The following is a 23,872-nucleotide window of genomic DNA, read 5'->3' on the forward strand; positions in this document are numbered from 1 at the left end:
GACATTGGACGCTAACATGAAAGTTCACGTCGTTCCATCACATCCCACGCACAGTCTTCGGGTGTAAATCGGGGAATCGGATTGACCAATCAACGATCCGTACATTCCTCAAAGCGTTTGTAGTCTGATCTATAGTACGTGGCCTTGCACAGTCCTGTTGGAATGCGACATTTGGTTCTCTAATCACGAAGGACGTGATAAAAGGATCTGCCATTCTAGTGGCGAGTATTCGATGTCCCTTCAACAATTACGGAATCAGTCCCGTTTCAGATCCAGTAGTTCCCCACACCATGATTCCAGGAGTTGGAGAGTTGTGGGTCTCGACAATCGGTGTTTCTTGTGACCTTCCACCAGGTCGTCTACGGGCACGTTAAGGTCGATTTGCCACCACAAACAGAAGCGAGACTCGTTGCTGGACGTCACAGAATGCCACTCAGTATGCCAGCAGACTCTGCATCTACTACATGCCAGTTTCTGTCGTCTGTCGTGTGGAGTCAGCGGTGAACGACACATGGCAACTTCAAATCTCAACCCAAAGTCCAGTCATCCGTTAACACCGATCCGTGATGACACTCTGCCTATAACCACTGCCTAGATTTCAACTGCAGTCGTTTGCCTATTCTTCACAGCCAGTCAAACAATCCTACGATCTTCTCGTCGTTTATTGCTTCCCGAAGAACCAATGCCCCCTTTCATTGACATATTTTTGTCCTCAGCGGATGTCGTCACCATTCGTTCTGCAATCATTGTACAACAGCCAACTTTCGGTATGATACTCCCATGTCCCTCATGCCAATGATCTGATGTTTCTAAAAGTAATTAAGTGGCGGTAAGCTGCACGTGCGCGTCAGCTTTGCACAATTTTTATGCATTGTAATGATGCAGTAACAGCAAACAAATGGTATCGTTATAGGCAGTGTAAAAGGGGCTTGTGCAATATCGGTCATGAGTATGTGATTGGACAGATTATTTCCTCGCTATAACTACCCAGAATGTCGTTCTTAATAAGGAGACATCGTCAGAAGTGAAAGTAGTGTAGTGTATCTACAACTTCGTCTACATCGTCTGCCTGCTTAGCTGAGTGATAACGAGCTCGCCTACCATGCAGGGGCTCGGGTTCGATTCCCGGACAGGTTAGAGATTTTCCCCGCCAGTGGACGGGGTATTGTGGTTTCCTCATCACTCATCATCACAGCCGCGTATGTCGCTCAGTATGGCGCCACTTGCACACGACGGCCGAACTTCCCCGGACGGGGTCTCTCGACCAACAATGCCACGCGATCATTTCATTTCATCTACATATACATAAATACTCTGCAAACCACCGTACAGTGTATGGCGGAAGATACCTTGTACCATTTCTTGTCATTTCCTCTCCTGCTCCACTCGCAAGTAGAGCGAGGGGAAAACAACTGTCTAAAAATCTCCTCAAGAGCCCAAATTTCTAACATTTTATTTTCATGGTCCTTTCGCGAAATGTACGTTGGCGGCAGGAGAATCGTTCTGCAGTCAGTCTCAACTGCCAGTTCTTTAAATTTGCGCAATAGTGCTTTGCAAGAAGAGCATCGTCTTCCATCCAGTGATTCCCATGTGAGTTCAACACGAAGAAGTTATGTGTTGATGGAATCTACCGGTAAAAAATCTAGCAGCCCGCCTCTGAATTGCTTCGGTATCTTCCTTTAATCCGACTAGGTGCGAATCCCAATCACTCGAACAGTACTCGAGAAGCTACATTTTCCCAAAATTCTCTGAATAAAACTAAGTCGAGCGTTCGTCTTCCCTACTGCCAACCTGACGTGCGCATTCCATTTCATATCACTGTGCAACGCTAGCCTAGATATTTAATCGAAGTGACTTGCCAAGTTGCACCCTACTAATGCTGTATTCAAACGTTACAGGACTATTTTTCCTACCCATACGCATTAACTTTCATTTATCTACATTTAGAGCAAGCTGCCATTCATGAAATTTTGTACAAGTCATCTTGTAAGAAAGTGTAATGGGATAGTTACCTTCACTGTGCACATGAACGGCTTGACAAAAAAATGGTGCAAATGGCTCTGAGCACTATGGGACTTAACTTCTAAGGTCATCAGTCCCCTAGAACTTGGAACTACTTAAACCTAACTAACCTAAGGACATCACACACATCCATGACCGAGGCAGGATTCGAACCTGCGACCGAAGCGGTCGCGCGGTTCAAGACTGTAGCGCCTAGAACCGCTCGGCCACCCTGGCCGGCAACGGCTTGACAAATACTGTTCTTAGCTCCCTGAGGCTGTTCACGCTGTGCGCAGACTGTGCAGTTGTGAACAAAATATCACACCTCTAGAAAATTTTTACGAAGACTTAAAGGTGATAGGCACTTTGTGAAAAACAGGCGGCAGACCCTCAACATAAATAAATGGAATGTGATGGTCGTAACTAGACAAAAAGACCTGGTAGCATTTGGCCTGTACGATCAGTGATCTTTCGCTGAAACCACACACAACTTATATATAGCCGTATATTTTCGGGGTAATTTAGGGTGTAACTACGCTATAAATGTAGCCGATGTGAAGGCATATGTCACGCTGAGACCTATTGGAAGACGCCCAAATAACTGCTTCGCCCAAAGCCAAGGACGCTCACAAACCCCTCGTTCCACCTATTCTTGAGTATTGTTTACTGGCTTGGGGATGTTTATCAAGTAGTATTAACGGAAGAAAAGGAGGTATTGAAAGAAATGATGCGAGCATCGTCGTGTGTTTGCCTATCCATTGCGGGAATGCCCCAGAAATACTCGCCAAAATCCGATGGGAGACGATACTCGAATAGCGCTGTGCATCACTCAGAACTTTACACACGAAACTACTACCGCCCACTTCGCACTATTAGCCAATAAACATATATCTTTCCCCAACTTAATGGCTACGAAAGCGAAGGAAGAAGAATTAGGATGTGCGCAGAGCGTCAACGACAGTCTTTCTTCGTGTCTACGATCCGAAATGGAGAAGGGGAGGATAGAGGTGGGAAGGGGAATAATCTTTCAATACACCATGTACCCGCCGACACATACCATTCTGTAGATTTTTGAGTACATATCTGATATAATAGAGTATAAGTGTACATTCTTTCCCACGCGTCAGCTATGGACTTGATGAAATATACGTACTTTCATGTTATGTGAGAATAATTGGGTAGATAAAACCTTGAGATCGCTTCTACTCATACCGAAATAGTTATCGACGTTCGGCAATAGTTGCATCTGTGACTTTCCGTAATAGAAAAAGAGATGTGGCTATGTCGTATATTACAAAGGAAAATCGCAGTTAACAGTCGCTATTTGCGTTATATTTACAATTGTGCTGCACACTCACATGTAAAAGGCCTGCACATTATGTTTGCAATCCATTGTGTTCATATATCAAACGTTCCTGAAATGAAATAACAAAATGTTAGTGTTACAAACAAATGCTAGACCCACTATTTGTTTTATGTAATAACTTATATGAACACTATCCGTAGATGGATGAGAAAACACTCGAAACGGGTAAAACGTAATAAAATGAAATTGATGATATAGTGACTGCTTGATGCAGTTTCTGCCTCAGTAAAATCGTCTTGAGCAAAGTATCTCGTCATTTACAACAATAACACATTAAGTTTAGTTTTCGATGTTTAACACAGACGTCTATTGCAACAGTCTCCTGAACTATAAATGTCGCGAGCGGCCATTATTTTCAAATGAGATTCTACGTCCATTGTTAGTGACAGATGAGTGCCCTATCCCGGAACGCACTGATATGTTAGTGATTTGTTCGACAATCCTGCAAATCATTTCCTGCTATTACGGCACTCAGCTGTGGAAACCAAACAACTTCTACTCTGATGTCTTATTGCTCCATGCTGGAAATGTTATTAGTCTCATTAATTTCAAAACCTTAAACGAAGCAATTTTCCTACGTATGCTTTCATTTATTGTGAAATAAATACTCATTTTAGTATTTAGCAGAAACCTAATTGCGCCCACTTAGGCATTATCAGGCTAAATGCCAATAAGACTCTTGCGCTGACAGTATGTTATGACCCACACATCAGTATGAGAAAAAGGTAAACATGTGATGCTTCCCCTAACAACAGTCTCGGACAAGCACTGTGGGTAGAGGTACAACCATTAAAGATGTGAAGCCCATATATTTTATTTTAGTCGATAACTGTAATGAAAGGAATGGGAGGTTAGAGTCTAGCTTAACATCTCATCTACTGGGTTCGTGGTTCATATGTTGAGTTGAATCTTAAGAGGCAACAGTAAAAAGGAGATTAATTAAGGAGGAAAGACATCTTATCATAAGTAAAGTGCTTCGAACAAGGAAGGCATAATATGAGAAGGTGTCAAGAAAACTCAAGGAACCCTTAACAGAGTCAAGATGAGTTCGTAAACACCATTATCTTAAAAAATGGTTCAAATGGTTCTGAGCACTATGGGACTCAACTGCTGAGGTCATTTGTCCCCTAGAACTTAGAACTAGTTAAACCTAACTAACCTAAGGACAGCACAAACATCCATGCCCGAGGCAGGATTCGAACCTGCGACCGTAGCGGTCTTGCGGTTCCAGACTGCAGCGCCTTTAACCGCACGGCCACTTCGGCCGGCCCATTATCTTAAATTGGTGCATAAGTACATAGCGTTTTTCCACATATAATAATAATAGATATACATAAGAGAGACTTTAGTCATCAATAGTATATTCTCCTTCACTGTTTACAACAGTCTGCCAATTCTGGGGTAACTTTTCTATTTCGCGACTGCAGAAGTCACGTGGTTTAGAGGCGAAGAACTCGTCATGTTCGGAGAGCGTTTTCATCCGGAAAGGAAGTTGCTTGAAGGTTGTTCGATAGAGAGCGGAAAAAGTGAAAATATGAGGGCGCAGCATTAGGTGAAAAAGGTGGGTACGGAATGACTTCACAACGCAACTCCTGTATAGTTTTTTTTTTGTTAGTCTTGCAGAATGCGACTGGTCGTTATCGTAGAGTAACATCACTTCATGCAGTATTCCTGGACGTTTTTCTTGGACTGCGTCTGCAAGACTACTCAGTTGTTGACATTGAATGTCAGCAGTGATGGCTACACCTCGCGGAAGCAATTCGGAGTACACCACATCATCGCTGATCGATCAGGTACATAGCATTATCTTTTGGGATGCGCAAAGGTCTTTGTACGGAGAGTTGCTGCTTTGTTTGGGCTTAATCATTACTTTCTTTTCCTTGTGTTACCGTAAAAACACAATTTCTCGTTACCCAGTAACGATGCAGTGTAACATTACGAGTCAAGATAGCTGTAACGGAAATTGAATAGCGGAAAGTTATCATTAAAAACGCACGCCGCGCGATTTGTGACGATTTGTTTGGTCATAATAGTAGTAACATGCTTTTGAATACAATTAAAATATAACAGCGATACCTGTTTAGTGTTATTGGAAACAATATGTAGTAAATTAATGAGTAAGGTAGCCGATCCTATAAGAAGAGGTGAAATTGGGCATATTAAGGTGTTTTGCTTTATGTCGACTAAGCCCATGATACGGCGTCTTTTTTTCCGTTTACTCTTAGTAAACAAAAAACGAGTAATGAAGTGCTAATTGTGCGTTGTGAAAAATATAGGGGCGAATTTTAAATAGCTACAGTGTATAATCAGACTAACAAATGGACATTCAGTTACGCGAAATAGCGGACAGCGAAGTGTGGTCATTAAATTGAGTACACCTATAGGGCGGTCAATTCCGGGATAAGTCTATTCGCCTCTCACGAGGGACGCGGTATTGAGACCGGTTTTATGTTTATTATATCACGGAGAGCGGGCTTCAGTTTATGAAAAGGAGAAAAGCTGTATCATTATCATTGAATGTTGGTGTTAAGCAACCAAAACTGTTCATCAAAGGGTTTCGGTGAATGAGTGGTGAATGCGAAATGAAACTGTGAACGAAGTTATGTTAAAGCAGGATAGCATTGGTCGGTGTTACTGACGAACCAGTTGATGAGAAGCAAGCAGTGACGCTGATTTTTGTGAGTTTCGCTTAGAGTATACCCACACACCCGATTTTTGAACCTTCCCCACTGCATGCAAATGTCACGCGATGGTGGAATGTTCAAAATTAGTATCTGTTAGTTCTCGAGTACACTGACGTGGACTACAGTGAATTAACGCGTTTAAGCGATCTTCGTCAAACCCTGAAGGTGTTCCTATCCGTGTAGAGTTACTAATGTCAAACAATCCTCCTTAAAACGAGAAAACCATTTTCTTGCCGTGATCTGTCCAATGACATTATCCCCAAACACGGTGCAAATGTTTCCAGCTGCCTTCGCTGCTGTCACCCCTCTACTGAACTCAAACAGAAGACTTAGTCGGAAATGTTCCGATTTCTCCACTTGGTAATCCTTTTTTCAGCATCCACATCTCCATTTGCTATCTCCAAATGAAAAAATGACGATATATACACTCAGATGGCAACAGTGAATTACAAATAAAAAATGATAATCGGTAAACAAACCCATGCCAACCGGAATACCAATATGAAAAACAAAAACACTACGAAATTATGCACCAACCTAATACATTGACGTCATTACAGACGGCGTACAAACTCGAATTAACGGAAGGACCACCCTTGACAGTTCTTATAAATAACCTAAGAAAACCAGACAAATCTAAATGTCTAGATGTGAATTAGAACCTCGTTACTCCAGAATGCGAGTCTAGTGCGTTTAACACTGTGCCAAGTTAGTGGTTCAAGATTTTGTAGATGATCGAAATTTATGACTGTATCTATACATTCCTTGATATATTTTACTGATAGAGTAGGTTAATGCTACTAGCATCGGTTAGAGCCACCACCAAAATGGTCATCTGACAGTACCTCAAAAGCTTATTGAATTCTGGTGTCTGCCCTGGTCATGTCATAAGAATTTACGAATAAGAGTTCTCCAACTCAGAAATACGCCGTGAAAACTTCAGATCGCACCTCAAAAATATGTTTTATAGTTGGTTTCCTCCTGTTGCATTTTTAAGCGGTAGATAGCAATAACTATTTGGCGTGAAATTCGTTCGCACAAATTATTACTTATACGTCTCTACAGTGACGTTGACAGTTAGATAAAGACATTTACGAAATCTATATTCAACTCAAGAAATCACTCTTTTTTTTACATAATAGTGATTTATCATTTTTCCTAACAGTTTTTCAGCTATAACAGTATGGCACTTATGGACAGCAATATTGTGAGTAATTTTTATAAAACAATGAGTTGATTCCGGAATAAAATTAGTGAAATATTATTGAAACGTTAACTACAATGTGTACTATTTCACAATTGCTATAAATAAGGCAGCTGCATACCCCTATATTCTCAGATCTCTTCCGAACACCGCACATCCTGGCTCACTAGCAAGTTGTGTTGCGCAGAACTTGGTTACCGCTGTGGATAACTTCTCGTATGCCTAAAACATCATAGCAGAATGTCAGAAAAATTACTCAGTGACGAGCGTTGACAATTCTTTTTACAGATACTGTAGCGATGACTGCCCTCTCCACAGAAACTCCAGCGTAGACATGGAATTACAAAAACTGAGTGAATATTTCAAACATTAAATTTTGCAACTACGCAGAATTCTCGCCTCATTGGGGTGCGTACTACATTACTAGTGAACCAGTGGGAGAGGTAGGAATGGATGAAGGGAAGAGAGGACTCATCCTCTCGAAAGTGACGCACGGGCAAAGTAAATAAGTAAACTAATAAATAAATAAAAGAAAAAAATCTCTTGTGTTATATAGCGCTTAAGAGGAAAATGCCCTAAAGTACCGGCAGATTTTCTTAAAATAAGTCAACATATTTCGCTGCCAAAGTGCAGTAAGGCATTGACTATTGTGAACGTGCACAGGAACGGAGAAACCAGCGGAAACGTCTCGACACCGACGTGACTGCAGCCCGAAGTGCACCAGCAAGGATACCTGTGGCCACCGCCGAGGATTCTCTGTCCCAGTCCGAAGAGGTAAACACAGCTCTAACATTTACAAAACCCTCAAGATCCGTCTAGATACACAATAAAATTGGTTACAGATAAGAGGCACACTCGAACAACGTTGTAACAAACATCAAAAATAGTTTGCAGCGGAGAAATAATGTTTGAAAATCACAGATAATGAATAAATATGAAAGTTTTACTGTCGTTAAATCTAACACTCACACATGAAGGTGATGGCTGTATAATACCAACACCCATTCACTTCTACGTAGGGTCACATTCATAGTCGAAAACAGCCTTGTTCCATCTGGCGATTCATGCATTTAAAATGTTACTGGTATATCATTCCTCTCAAAGGAACTTTGCCTATTCTTTGGAAGATACTGAGTTCCTAATTGCTTTTCTAGTTCAAACCACAATATCTCCACTATAAATCAAATTAAGAGCTTGTGGAGACTTTGAAAAGCGTTTCAGTCAAAGAACAACCTAATCAGACCTGTGCCGAACATTTACAGCACTGTGTGTGGGGCATTATCGTATTGGAAAATGCAGCTCACAGCTGGGGAAAATACTTGGGTCACGAAGTCACTTACTGCTCTCTGACAACGCTCATAAGGTACCTTGAAGTTCGACTTCAGCGTAGTACTCGTCGAGAAAGGCAAACCATTGTGGAATATACGCTATACAGTAAAAGTAGGAGAAGATGTTCTGAAAGCTATCCACGTCCTAGTCTTTCCCATATGCACATACGTCTTACAACACATACATGTTTAAAATCATAGTCTTTGCACGACATGGTTCCATTGGTAGGAAGTCCAGATGCTGAGCAGTTTGGAACAATGAAACATGGCCTTTGCGTTGTTGACGGATGAAAAGTGTCTCTTTAATGTTCAGCTGTTGCCTGATAACTTTAGTTTTTCTTATAATATTATATTAATTGGACGGATATTTCGCACCAACTCTCAAGTGTGTCAGGATACGAGATAACCTCCTAATAAATTATCGAATGTGTCCAGGATGCACCAGCTAACAGAGTGCTGACAATTTGCACGGGTCGAAAGTGTGTAAGGTCCGATACGACGCTAAAGAGACACAAAAGAACACTATGGCACAGAAAACTTCCAAAGGAGTTCTAGTAGAAGGACACAATAAAATACCTCATCAATGTTACAGATAAGTAGAAGTTGTAATTTCACAGCATGGTGTTCACTTTATTTGGACCAAAGCATGTTCTTTACACACTAATTATTTCATGAATCCTACAGCTACTTCAGTAATGACATGTAAGTAAAGTTGAACAAAGTTTTTCTTAACAAGGAGTTTCACGGTTGTTGCGCAATTTATTAAAGTAATTTTATTGAAATTTGCATTTAAAAATCCATAGAGCGGTAAGTAACGCTAAATTTATAAAAGAATAAGTCTGCTGTAACTAATAATACATGGTATTACACTACTGGCCATTAAAATTGCTGCACCAAGAAGAAATGCAGATGATACGCGGGTATTCATTGGACAAATATATTATACTAGAACTGACAAGTGATTACATTTTCACGCAATTTGGGTGCATAGATCCTGAGAATCAGGCCCATACAGGACCTACAACATGCGGTCGTGCATTATCCTGCTGAAACGTAGGGTTTCGCAGGGATCGAGTGAAGGGTAGAACCACGGGTCGTAACACATCTGAAATGTAACGTCCACTGTTCAAAGTGCCGTCAATGCGCACAAGAGGTGACCGAGACGTGTAACCAATGGTACCCCATACCATCATGCCGGGTGATACGCCAGTATGGCGATAACGAATACACGCTTCCAATGTGCTTTCACCGCAGTGTCGCCAAACACGGATGCGACCATCATGATGCTGTAAACAGAACCTGGATTCATCCGAAAAAATGACGTTTTGCCATTCGTGCACCCAGGTTCGTCGTTGAGTACATCATCGTAGGCGCTCCTGTCTGTGATGCAGCGTCAAGAGTAACCGCAGCCATGGTCTCCGAGCTGATAGTCCATGCTGCTGCAAACGTCGTCGAACTGTTCGAGTAGATGGTTGCTGTCTTGCAAACGTCCCCATCTGTTGACTCAGGGATCGAGAAGTGGCTGCACGATCCGTTACAGCCATGCGGATAAGATGTCTGTCATATCGACTGCTAGTGATACGAGGCCGTTGGGATCCAGCACGGCGTTCCGTATTATCCTCCTGAACCCACCGATTCCATATTCTGCTAACAGTCATTGGACCTCGACCAACGCGAGCGCCAATATCGTGATACGATAAACCGCAATCGCGATAGGCTACAACCTGACCTTTATCAAAGTCGGAAATTTGATGGTACGCATTTCTCCTCCTTACACGAGGCATCACAACAACGTTTTACCAGGCAACGCGGTCAGCTGCTGTTTGTGTATGAGAAATCGGTTGGAAACTTTCCTTATGTCAGCACGTTGTAGGTTTCGCCATCGGCGCCAACCTTGTGTGGATGCTCTGAAAAGCTAATAATTTGCATATCACAGCATCTTCTTCCTGTCGGTTAAATTTCGCGTCTGTAGCACGTCATTTTCGTGGTGTAGCAATTTTAATGGCCAGTGGTGTAATTATACGACCTAAGCACCATGCCTAGCTATGTGCGGAAATCAATGCCGGGAAAGACTGCTCCGATCGTCGATACACTCTGCCTCGTTCCACGGACTGTGGCAGCTGGCAGCTTATTTTAAAGCGAGGGAGGCGGGGAAGAGGGGGGGGGGCGGAGACAGAAGCGTACGGGGAGGGGTGGGGGGGGGGAGCTTGGAAGAAGTTCTAGAAAATAGTTTTAGCACTTCAGACTGGTGTGTCAGTAAAATACACTCACAGAGCTGTCCGAACTTAAACTTTCCACAGTAACGGTTGTGCATCGACTGACCAGCTCAGATACTCTCGTTCGACGCCAGTACTGCAGCTGGCTATTGCAGTCTATGTATGATGGAATGTTCTTTTTTCTTATAAGTGTAGCTGCATTAATTGGGTACATGAAGTAGCAGAACAATCGACGATGTTCTCCTGAAAATCCTCATCTATTACTTCAAGAGGCTTTGCATGGTATGAAAATGGGAATGTTGTGTGCTTTTAGTGTTGCACGAATTACTGTACGGATATTTCTCCAGCAATCCATAACTTCTCATGGTTATGTGAACACTGTATTGCAACATTTTTCAGATCATCATTATCATTTTCTTAGGGCCTTTGTGCCACTTCAACGCGGGGTCTGCCTTGTTACTATGGATCTGACAATGTTAAAGCCATAGGGTGGCCGGACGCCCTTCCTGTCGCCACCCCGCACGCCCTGGGACGAAAGTTAGTGTACCGCAGCTGTCTACGTCTAGTGTAAGCCATGAAATAGTGCAAACGTGTTTCAAATGTCTGTGAGGCGTGTAACTGAGGCGGGACGTGGGCACCAGCCGGTATTCACATAGTGGGATGCGGAAAACCGCCTAAAAAACACATCCAGGCTGGCCGGCACACCGGCCTTCGTCGTTAATCCGCCGTGCTGATTCGATCCGGGGCCGGCGCTCCTACCCGAGTCCATGAAGCAGCGCATTAGCGCTCTCGGCTAACCTGGTGGGTGTTACAACATTTTTCAGAAAACTAACAACTATCGAAAAGACCTACAGTTATTTCGTGCAGGACAGTACAAGAGCGTACGTCGTCAATGCGTCAGTTAATTATTACGAGGTGCGTTTTTATGATAGGAACCATCCTCGTAATATTGCCATAGATGCATTGACAGTACGTGTACCTGCAGTAGTCTAGCATTAAATAACCGTAAATATTTTGTTAGCTGTTGGTTCTCTGAAAAATGTTTGCAGTTTATTTTCAGGTACCCATCAAAAGCCATGGTTGCTTGGAAAAACATCTGCCCAATAATTCCCGTCAATCTAACTGCACGCCGCAATCCTGTTTTCAAATCATACAGAGGCTCTTGATGTAACCGATGACGATTTTCATAACAACATTGATTCTTCCGAAAGTTCATATACTTTGACAAATGCATGCGACACCCCATCAGAAATAAAAGAGCATCTTAGAAAGAGCCAGTGCATCAAGCGCAGACAGCAACAGTAAGTTGTAGCACTCACGTTATTTGGATGAACTAGTCTGTCGACGTACTATCGTTACGTAGTAAGGTTTCAGTTTTCGTTTGTGTGCGTTTCTGAGAGCAGATGCTGACACAGGTTGCCACTTAGCGCCGGTGAAAGCGCTTAATTCGTACGTGAAACGGTCTGCATTTCAGTTCGCTCAGAATTTTATACTAAAGGTTGTTCTCCTCATTCTCTTTAAAAAGCGAAGATTTTCCGAAGGTGTTTGGTCCCCAGTGGTTATCCATTGTAGGCAAATTACCATACTACTTAATCTGATTTTTTACCAATGCTCTGAATAGTCCGGTGGTATCACTGTATCACTTCAAACGAATGCCGGTACAGCTTCGTAACAAGCTTTCCAATCCTTGTCCCTTCACTGCTTCTACTCCGTTTTTACGGACCCCGACGTTGAATGGACATTAAATTCTAGTTTTAATTCCGAGTTTTCCGCATTATCAGTGTTTTATTTCTACGAAGACTGACGGATAATGTTTTGTGATTTGAAACCAAACAAGCGATTTGCCTTACTTGAATGCGCTGTTACTGTTAAAATTTCCAACACCGATATCTTAGAAATGTGATTTCCGTTTAACTCATCGGCGTGGAAAAATCCATCTCATATGTGGGACGTTAAGATAATTAAGTTTTTCTGATTGCCAGCACGGTACATCGTATTCAAAAAACATCGGAAAAGATCAGTTGTCCACAAGTCAGTTAGGAGCTGATATCACATAACTCTCACTGCCATCCCAAATAATACATTTTCATGGTCGAATCCAGCACGTATATATTGGACATTAAGAGAGAATGTGCAGTACAAGAACTCGGGAGCCGCATTCGATACGAGCTGGATTTGAATACCGTTGGGGCGTTCTCCATCTATGTATCCTGTAGTTCACCAAAGTCACTATAGGCGAATTTCGGAACGTTAAGTAAGGCATATCTGATTCCATCCGCTGTCTATATCAAAATTGAGCTAGATCACCTGCCTAGCGAGATCGCTAGCAAAGACGCTCTTATTCTTGCATTCCATGATAGTTCTCCAGGAACAAACTGATTTCATTTAGTAATATATGAACATTCCATATACTCAAGTATATGTCGTATCCTCATACACGACAACTGTTATCCCCAAAAATCATAATAAAATTCATCTGTTTGCTTTGTATCCAACACCTGACAGTGATTCGTCTGACCTCCCTCGTTCGTCATCTAATTTAGAACATAGAGTTATTCCACAGATCACGGTTTTTGAAAGTGGGGACAGTGCTACTTAGACACGAAATAACACTCGCTGACAGGTGTGACACTTCATCTCAGTTCTCAAAACATCTTAACTGCAACGTCGAACAGACGATTTCCTGGTTAAATCACAGCATAAAAAGCGGTACGTGGTCACAAAAAGAGGAAACACACAAAGGCAAAATGGGGATTTAAAAACCTGAAGAACTGAAGAAAAGGGAATTCAATTATGTATTTAAGTCCTTTTGTTGTAATAACTGAAGTTTCTTATCTTTCGAGATTTCAAACTGAAGTTTGACAGTGAAGGAAAGTAGCCTTGTGAAGCGACACACAGCCCGTGACGTATACCTCTGGCTGATCGATGCAGCTCGTCCCCGTTTCTTTCACAATGTGCCTCCTCTTGTTTGTAAAGATGTGCTGCAGTTCTTAATCTAGACTGGCGTTACAGTCATATCTTTTATCAGTTCATTATTAATGGGTCCTTTACCAATAGTAATTGTCTTTTGTGTTTTTACAGCAAAAACAACGGAATAATCGTAGATTTATGATTCATGGTAGCCATCAGTTTGTGTTACTGCGTAAGTCTAGGTTTAATTATACATTCATGATAAAATGTTTGTTGTTAGCACATGAATCTCCGCGAACGCAAGAACTGACTATCAGTTTTGTGTTCCATAGAAGTCTCATAAACGGCAAAAAGGAAAACATCGTGACGTGCTTAATCATTATTGTTGATTTGTTCCATCCACATCTGCATCTACATCATACTCCGCAAGCCACGTAATGGTGTGTATGGTTCAAATGGCTCTGAGCACTATGGGACTTAACTTCTGAGGTCATCAGTCCCCTAGAACTTAGAATTACCTAATCCTAACTAACCTAAGGACATCACACACATCCATGCCCGAGGCAGGATTCGAACATGCGACCGTAGCGGTCGAGCGGTTCCAGACTGTAGCGCCTAGAACCGCTCGGCCACACCGGCCGGCCTGATGGTGTGTAGCGGAGGGTACTTTTTGCACCACTAACTGAGCCCCCAAACCCTGTTCCATTCGCGAATAGCGCATGGAAAGAATGATTGTCGGTATGCTTCTCGAATTTTCTCCTCGTGGTCATTACGCGAGACGTATGTAGGGGGAAGCAATATGTTGTCCGACTCTTCCCGAAAAGTGCTCTCTCGATATTTCAATAATAAATCTCCCCGTAATGCACTACGCCTCTCTTGTAACGTCTGCTAGTGGAGTTCGCTGAGCATCACTGAAACGCTCTCGCGCCGACTAATGATCCCGTGACGAAACGTGCCGCTCTTCGTTGGATCTTCTCTAACTCTTCTATCAGTCCTGTCTGGTAGGGAGCCCAGACAGATGAACAGTACTCAAGAATGGATCGAATAAACGCCTTATAAGCCACTTTCTACGTGGGTGAGTAACGTTTCCTCAAGATTCTTCCTATCAATCTGAGTATGGCACGTGCTTTTACCACTAATTGTTTTATAAGGTCATTCCGCTTTAAGTCGCTCCGTAGAGTTACTCCTAGATACTTTACGGCAGATACAGTTTCCAGCGGTTTGTCATCAATAGTGTAGCTATACGTAGTGAATTTATTCTCCTATGTTTGCGCAATATCTTACATTTATTTACGTTCAGGGTCAGCTGCCAGAGCCTGCACCATTCAACAATTCTCTGGAGATCATTCTGCAAATTGTTACTATCTTCTGGCGTTGCTACTTTGTAACAGACAACCACATCATGTGCGAACATCCTTAGAGACTATCCGACGCTTTCTGCTATATCATTTATACACTCCTGGAAATTGAAATAAGAACACCGTGAATTCATTGTCCCAGGAAGGGGAAACTTTATTGACACATTCCTGGGGTCGGATACATCACATGATCACACTGACAGAACCACAGGCACATAGACACAGGCAACAGAGCATGCACAATGTCGGCACTAGTACAGTGTATATCCACCTTTCGCAGCAATGCAGGCTGCTATTCTCCCATGGAGACGATCGTAGAGATGCTGGATGTAGTCCTGTGGAACGGCTTGCCATGCCATTTCCACCTGGCGCCTCAGTTGGACCAGCGTTCGTGCTGGACGTGCAGACCGCGTGAGACGACGCTTCATCCAGTCCCAAACATGCTCAATGGGGGACAGATCCGGAGATCTTGCTGGCCAGGGTAGTTGACTTACACCTTCTAGAGCACGTTGGGTGGCACGGGATACATGCGGACGTGCATTGTCCTGTTGGAACAGCAAGTTCCCTTGCCGGTCTAGGAATGGTAGAACGATGGGTTCGATGACGGTTTGGATGTACCGTGCACTATTCAGTGTCCCCTCGACGATCACCAGTGGTGTACGGCCAGTGTAGGAGATCGCTCCCCACACCATGATGCCGGGTGTTGGCCCTGTGTGCCTCGGTCGTATGCAGTCCTGATTGTGGCGCTCACCTGCACGGTGCCAAACACGCATACGACCATCATTGGCACCAAGGCAGAAGCGACTCTCATCGCTGAAGACGACACGTCTCCATTCGTCCCTCCATTCACGCCTGTCGCGACACCACTGGAGGCGGGCTGCACGATGTTGGGGCGTGAGCGGAAGACGGCCTAACGGTGTGCGGGACCGTAGCCCAGCTTCATGGAGACGGTTGCGAATGGTCCTCGCCGATACCCCAGGAGCAACAGTGTCGCTAATTTGCTGGGAAGTGGCGGTGCGGTCCCCTACGGCACTGCGTAGGATCCTACGGTCTTGGCGTGCATCCGTGCGTCGCTGCGGTCCGGTCCCAGGTCGACGGGCACGTGCACCTTCCGCCGACCACTGGCGACAACATCGATGTACTGTGGAGACCTCACGCCCCACGTGTTGAGCAATTCGGCGGTACGTCCACCCGGCCTCCCGCATGCCCACTATACGCCCTCGCTCAAAGTCCGTCAACTGCACATACGGTTCACGTCCACGCTGTCGCGGCATGCTACCAGTGTTAAAGACTGCGATGGAGCTCCGTATGCCACAGCAAACTGGCTGACACCGACGGCGGCGGTGCACAAATGCTGCGCAGCTAGCGCCATTCGACGGCCAACACCGCGGTTCCTGGTGTGTCCGCTGTGCCGTGCGTGTGATCATTGCTTGTACAGCCCTCTCGCAGTGTCCGGAGCAAGTATGGTGGGTCTGACACACCGGTGTCAATGTGTTCTTTTTTACATTTCCAGGAGTGTATATATAATGTAAAAGGTAACGGTGCTAACACACTTCCTTGGGGTACACCGGAAATTACTTTTACATCTGTCGATTTTGTTCCGTTAAGAGCGACGTGTTGAGTTCTGTCTGCAAGGAAGTCTTGAATACAGCCGGAAATCTGCTCCGATACTCGATAAGCTCGTTTTTTTCGCTAAACGGCAGTGCGGGATGGTATCAAATAATTTCCTGAAGTCAAAGAACACGGCATCAACCTTAGCGCCATTGTCTGCGGCACTGTGGATCTGATGGAGGAACAGAGCGAACTGAGTTTCGTAGGACCTCTGTTTGCAGAATCCATGTTGATTTTATAGAGGAGATTTTCGTTCTCCAAGAACGTCGTAATTCTTGAGCATAAAACATGTTCCATAAGTCTACAACAGATTGACGTCAGCGATATAAGTCTATAATTGTGCGTATCTGTCCTACGGCCCTTCTTAAAAACGGGAATGACCTGCGCTTTCTTCCAGTTGCTAGGTACTCTTCGTTGCTCAAGTGATCTACGATAAATTATTGGCAGATGGGGAGGAAATACTTTCGTATGATCTTTGTAGAATCTTATAGGTATCTTATCTGGTCCTGACGCCTTTCACTACTAAGCGGCTGTAGTAGTTTTTCTATTCCGCGATCGGTTATCTCAATATCTGCCATTTTGACGTTCGTACGACGATTGAAAGGAGGGGCCGTGTTATGATCCTCCGTAGTGAAATAATTTTGGAAGACCGAATTCAGTATTTCGGCCGTTTCTCTGTAATCTTCCGTTTCGGTGCCAGTATGGTCACTGAGTGAATGAACAGATGATATTGACCCACCTATTGATTTTACATACGACCAAAATCTCTCAGTGCTTTTACTCAGATCGGTTGACGAAGTTTCACTTTCAAAGTCAATGTGCGCATCTCTAATTGATCTCCTTACTCTCATTTTCGTTTCGTTCGACTTTTGTTTGTCAGCTAGGTTTTTACTTCTCTTGAATCTCATGTGAAATTCTCTTCGTTTACGTATCAGTTTTCTAACAGAGCTTTTATACCTTGGTGGGTCTTCGCCATCCCTTAAGACCTTACTCGGATCGCATTGTTTTAAGGCATATTGACAGTTTGTGAACTAATTTTAGATACACACGTACAGGGTGACAATTATGGAAATATATGAAATAAAGTAAATTAGTTACAAACTACGGCATGAGTACACTTTATTCAACTTGTAAACGTCCCTACAGATATTCTGATTTAGGTTATGACATGTCCGATGTGCCTGCCATCATTGCCGATGATGTGGCGCAGACAAATAGCGAAATTCTGCGTGACTCGATGAAGTGTTAGAACATCGATGTTGTGATGACCTCCTGAATGGTTGTTTTCAGCTGATCAGTGGTTTGCGGGCTACTTCTGTACACCCTGTCATTAATATAGCCCCACAAAAAGGAGTCGCATGTGTTCAGATCCGGAGAATATGGAGGCCTATCGAGGCCCATGCCAGTGGCCTCTGTGTACCCCAGAGCCAGAATGCGGTCCCCAGAGTGCTCCCCCAAGGCTTCACTCTCCTGCTTCGATGGGGTCCAGCTCCGTTTTGCATTAACCACATCGAGTCAGAATGAGGGACACTTTGGATAATGGGGATGAAATCATCTTCCAAAACCTTCCCGTACCGTTCGGTAGTCACGGTGACATCAAAGATAAATCCGTAATTGGACATTGAACACCACACAATCCCCCGTTGAGGGTGAAGAGACTTCTCGATTGCGCAATGCGAATTCTCAGTCCCCCAAATGCGTCAGTTTTGTTTATTGACGAACCCATCCAAATGAAAATGGTCGACAACAAAAAAGGTGAGTGCGCATGCGTCTAGTAATTCCCACTATCCCCCGCGGCCAATGGTACAGTTTGAACGTCGGCAAATCGTTCGGAATTCATGACGATTTTATTTCATATAATTTAATAATTGTCACCCTGTATAATCTTACAGGAGTAATATTGTAAATGTAACGGCATTAGAGGATTCTTAATGGTTATTATTTTGAACTACTTCTGCTTTTGTAAAATGATCAGGAGAAAATAGGTCGTTTAGGTGCGGATAACGTGATCCGAAAACTGCAGTTAGTGCTTCAAAAAATTTTTGAGAAACGAGCTTCACTTGATCCAGTGTTTCCTATACACTACAGGCACTTTGACTATAAATTTAAATATTTATAGCTAAATAAGCTACGTCTGTGTTTAAATACGAGACGCTTGTAGACGGAAGTGACCCCAGTGTTTGCCAGAGTATGAGTAATCGAAACGTACCTCGAAATAATCCAGACTGTATCGCCATCCTTCCAGATACTCCCTTCACTTGATCGTGCTACACAAATGTCTGACCTAAACGTCTGAATTAGGCCCTTTTATCATCCAGACCGATAACATTTCTCTGGTGCATAGGGTTAATTGAGAAAGAGACAGCTGAACTCTAACGACTGTATTTATGCACAGTAAATGAAAACTTCAACCAGATATTAAACAATGACAAAGTTCTCTACGTGATTTTGGACGATCAGCGAATAATGGTGCAATATCAAAAGAAGGAATGCGGAATATTTACATAATCAGCTTTACGTGAGTTTTTCTACAAGAATTAACTCGTTTGATGCGTCAAGTTATTATTGTGGTTGATGCGAGGGTCCGGCAGCAGGTGGAAGCTGGTGATATTGTACCAGAAAATGTGACGTCGATTTTATTAATGGGAAAGTTTATGCTCAAATTTATCTGGAATATAAAAGGGATTCTTCTAATTAATTTCCATGCAAAGGGTACAACAATAGTTGCCGTATGCAATTCGAGCCTTCTGTACCGACTATATCAAAGGTACAACATATACCTGAATTATAAAAAAGATAAAATTAAATCAGTTTCCTAGTGGACATTGCACCTGCTCACGGAGGTATTTATCAATGGAAATACATAGGAATCTGAAATACGGCTTGTTGAGACATCCATCATTTTTAAGAGAGTTTGACGTTAATTTTTTTTAGAATTTACTTGTAACAAACTTTGTCTTAAAATAAGAAACCTTAATATTTGCGGGTTACAGTTTACTGGTTATGAGTTCGTGAACTTATTTATAGCATGTAGTCTAAAGAAATAGCACTCTATCCCGAAGATAAAGTAGAGTCGTAGCTGACCCTCCGACGTCACAGATACCTTGCTCGCTCGGAGCAGCAACTAGGTCAGCCTTTAATCCTTTCGGGAGACGCCAATCACTTACTGCTGTGTTATGGAGTGGTCTACCCAGCAACATCCAGAGAGATCTGCGGCACATCCCTGCAATGGGTCGAAGGTGCTGCCTTAACAGCCTCATCTTTTCCTGACCTACTGTTCCTCTTATTAATAGGTAAGTTCTGATTAAAATGTATTCGATTTTTGCGATAGAATGATTAATTCAATGTAATCTATCGCTAAATACAGCAAGTAAATTGGCGTGGGTTACAGTATCTTAAAAAGATTCGTCCGATTTCGCAACACTGTATCTTCTACGTGAATGAATATAGAAACTTTGTGTAAACGTCAATTTACGTATAGGAAAATATAGCTATTATATTATAACGAACCATCCGATTTTACAAGGGTAAAGCTTCTCATGCATGCGCATAACCTTGGCGTACTTTCTACAATTCCGTTTAGGATCAAAGTTTTCATTTAGCATTCACCAAAAATGTCACATACTGTGAGATCAGTAGACATTCGAGGCAAATGGTGCACTGTGAGATCCATGTTTCGATGTGCAGTGCCGTACTCTCAACGAAAATCACGTCACACAGTTGTAAACTGAACTGCACATGTTGAAACGAAGAGCGTAAAACGCCATTTGCGACTGTATTGTCATCTCGACTGGGCCCCTTGGGTAATGTGCGAGCGAGTGAACGAGCGAACTAGCTGCACCAAGGTGACGCTGCCGCCAACCACATCAAACGACAACTTACAACTGATGATGAAGTTGACGTGTTACTCCGTAACCAACTTCTAAGAGCCCAAAATTCTATACACCTTTATTGCATAGCAACTGTAACTATTATATACTGTAGGCATATAACTAGCAACAAATTCACAAGGGATGCTGTAACTCTATGTAGACATTAAGTCTGCTTTTACATTCCAGATGTAGCTATCAATACGACACGATCAATATTAGTCGCCCAATTAACCGAATTTCAGAGAGATATACAGGTCAACGCCACATAGGGCAACAAAAATATCACTGAACCAAAAAAATATGCAACAAGGAATAAATACAGTGAAAGAGATTGCAGTTGCCAATGGTTACAATGTTTCCATGGTTGCCACAACCCTAAACAAAGTGAAGAAAGACCCAGGTGCAAACTGCACCACAAATTGGTTGGTTGGTTGATTTGGGGGGAGGAGACCAAACTGCGAGGTCATTGGTCTCATCGGATTAGGGAAGGAAGTCGGCCGTGCCCTTTCAAAGGAACCATCCCGGCATTTGCCTGAAGCGATTGAGGGAAATCACGGAAAACCTAAATGAGGATGGCCGGACGCGGGATTGAACCGTCGTCCTCCTGAACGCGAGTCCAGTGTGCTAATCACTGCGCCACCTCGCTCGGTTTCACCACAGAAGAAAAAGAGAAAAACAAATGTATATCTAGTATCCCATACATTGGCAACGTATCAAAGAAGATTGCAAACATTTTAAAAAATCACAAGGTAAAGATTTGGTTTTCTACATCTAATAAACTACAACAAAAACTAATACAGAATATATAAAGTGTAATCATGATTCATATTCAGACTCTGGAATATACAAGGTAACATGCCAAGAATGCTCCATGTTCTACCTAGGACAAACAGGTCGAAGTTTGAACACCAGATACACAGAATACATTAAAGTCTACACACACAACAAACACACTACATCAGCAATAGCAACCCACATACATAATACAGGGCACCAATTTGGCAAAATAGAGCAAAATGCCGAAGTACTCCACCGACTAAATAAAGGACATAAAAAGGATTTGCTAGAAGAACTGGAGATATATTCCCATCGCAGGAAATATAAAGATAAAATATTAAACGAAAAACGAAATTGAATCAGTGAATTTATCCAGATGTTTTGATAGTATAGTAACACACAGAAATAAGCAGAATTGTGAAATCGATATAAGTAAATTATGAGCAAAGTTGTTAAAATAAATAACCTCTGTTCAAAAGCATATCATAGTCTATGGAAGACCTATAATGTTATCTCTGTGGACTACTTGTAAGAACATCTTTGTAACTATTTTGTTTATGTAAGATATTTTGGATGTTTAAAGGGTACAACAAGTTTTAGGTCATGTTTAGTGTGTATGAGAGACTGCACAAATGGACCATTAGATAACTATAAGTACAAATTCTTCTAAATTTCGTCACTAACTTCACCAAAAGAATCGGTAACCAATTAAAAAAATCGTGTGTTTTTTTAATATATTGCAGAAAAAGTCAGCGAAATGAAGCAGACTCTCACACATTGACAACATCAATAGAAATAATAAAATTATAACCAGCCGACCAGTTGCAACGGATAAAGAAATTCTTTACCTAGGTTTCGACAAATATAAATTTGTCTTCTTCAGAAGGTAGCAATTTTACATTAGTAAGGACTAATGTACCATCGCCGTTTTTACAATTGTCGGCATCGATCCATTTGTCAAAATGTCACGTAAATATAAAATAGTTCATGGATCTAAATCCTAATTCTAGGACTATATTTCATTTTTGACAAATGGATCGAGGCCAACAATTGTAAAAACGGCGATGGTACATTATCCCTTACTAATGTAAAATTGCTACCTTCTGCAAAATACAAATTTATATTTTTCGAAACCTAGGTAAAGAATTTCTTTATCCATTGCAACTGGTAGGCTGGTTATAATTATATTACGTGGAACCGTTGCTGTTGTGCAGCTATGTTTAAAATATCAATAGAAATGGCATAATACACACAAAAAACGCACTTGTAAATGGGAATCACTTCCCGAACCGCGTCGTGCGGAAAGTAAATAAAGAAAATCGTGACTGGTAGGAGAAGATTTATTTATATACAAACCTATTAAAGCTAGCCAGTGAAGAGCTGTGCGCTGACGTTGTGCGACGCCATGCTAACGATCTCAAGTTTTGATAATCTGACGGCCATATTAGGGCTGTCGTGGTTGATTACGCTGGTTTTGGCACCGAGCCAAGAGGGTTTTAGTACTTCGTTTGAGATGCCGTCGGAAGTTGTGGTGGCCGCCTTTAAACCTAACGGCAATGTCGTCAGTCACGTTGCTGAAACGTGGAAGACGTTGTGAACATACTTTGTCCTCAATGATGTCCGTCAGATAAAAACTGAGCTGAAGAAACACGTGCCTTCTTACTTGGTTATTGCCAGCTGCAGATCTGTTGTCATGTACAATGGCCGGCCGCGCACTTGTTCAGGTTGTAGCCAGGAAGGCCATGCCTGTTCGAAATGCCTCCGACAAAGACTGGTTCAGATGCCGACTGAAGACTGTGGCGCCACTGCGTTATCTCTAACTCGTTTACGCGTCCGCGGTGGGGCTGCCTGCTGCTCCCACTTTAACTCAGCCGGCGCCGGCGTCGACTCCTCTCTACAAAGCGATGGACGTTTTGTCTGCCTCACTTACACTGCCGCCGGAGGCAGTACCATCGGACGATGGCCGCCAGCATGCGCAAGCCGTCTGTGCTGACCCCATGGTTGTTGATCATAGAGCTGTACCAACCTCAGCTTTTCTGCCGTCTGGCCGCACGTCGGAGAGCAGCCGTCAGCCATATGACATGGAACAACACGTTACGGAGCAGCGGTCGCCGGGGAAACGGAAGAGAGAGCGCCGTACTCCTCCTGATAATTGCTTCCATCGAATTTGTCCACAGGATGACGACCCTCCTGCTGATGATCCGCTGTCTTGCGACGCCCTAGCACCGGACGATGAGACGTCTCTTCTCACTCCAGTCTCCGGTCAGCATCACCTGTGGAGACCACCGCCCTCCCCCGCCTGCGTCTAATGTGGTTGCCCTCTTTCTGTGTCTGACACTACTCGTGGGCGCATCTCTGATAGTGTTCCACTGAAACAACCAGATGAGACGCTGTCTCCTAGGCTGACGACGTCAATGCTGAGGATGGACGTTCAGGAGCTGTACAGGACGATGGAACCCCGATAGCGTGGTCAGCTTCCTCCCCGTCACAGTATTGTGCCCTCCCATGGAGGGCTACAACCTGAACAAGTGTGCGGCCTGCCATT

At 43.1% G+C, this 23,872-nt stretch overlaps 1 protein-coding gene across 1 annotated transcript in view; it reads left to right on the forward strand.

Annotated features, from left to right (window-relative positions):
* Positions 1 to 23,872, forward strand: part of LOC126184472 (uncharacterized) — a gene marked incomplete at its 5' end in the record, with an annotated part of 580,042 nt that overhangs the window by 477,712 nt on the left and 78,458 nt on the right. Inside the window, one exon of the mRNA XM_049926864.1 lies at positions 7,919 to 8,029. Within this exon, the coding sequence (XP_049782821.1) occupies positions 7,919 to 8,029 (111 nt within the window). The remainder of the gene's footprint in view (positions 1 to 7,918; positions 8,030 to 23,872) is intronic.

The sequence above is a fragment of the Schistocerca cancellata genome, chromosome 4 (assembly GCF_023864275.1).
Source record: "Schistocerca cancellata isolate TAMUIC-IGC-003103 chromosome 4, iqSchCanc2.1, whole genome shotgun sequence".
NCBI classification, from domain to species: Eukaryota; Metazoa; Arthropoda; class Insecta; order Orthoptera; family Acrididae; genus Schistocerca; species Schistocerca cancellata.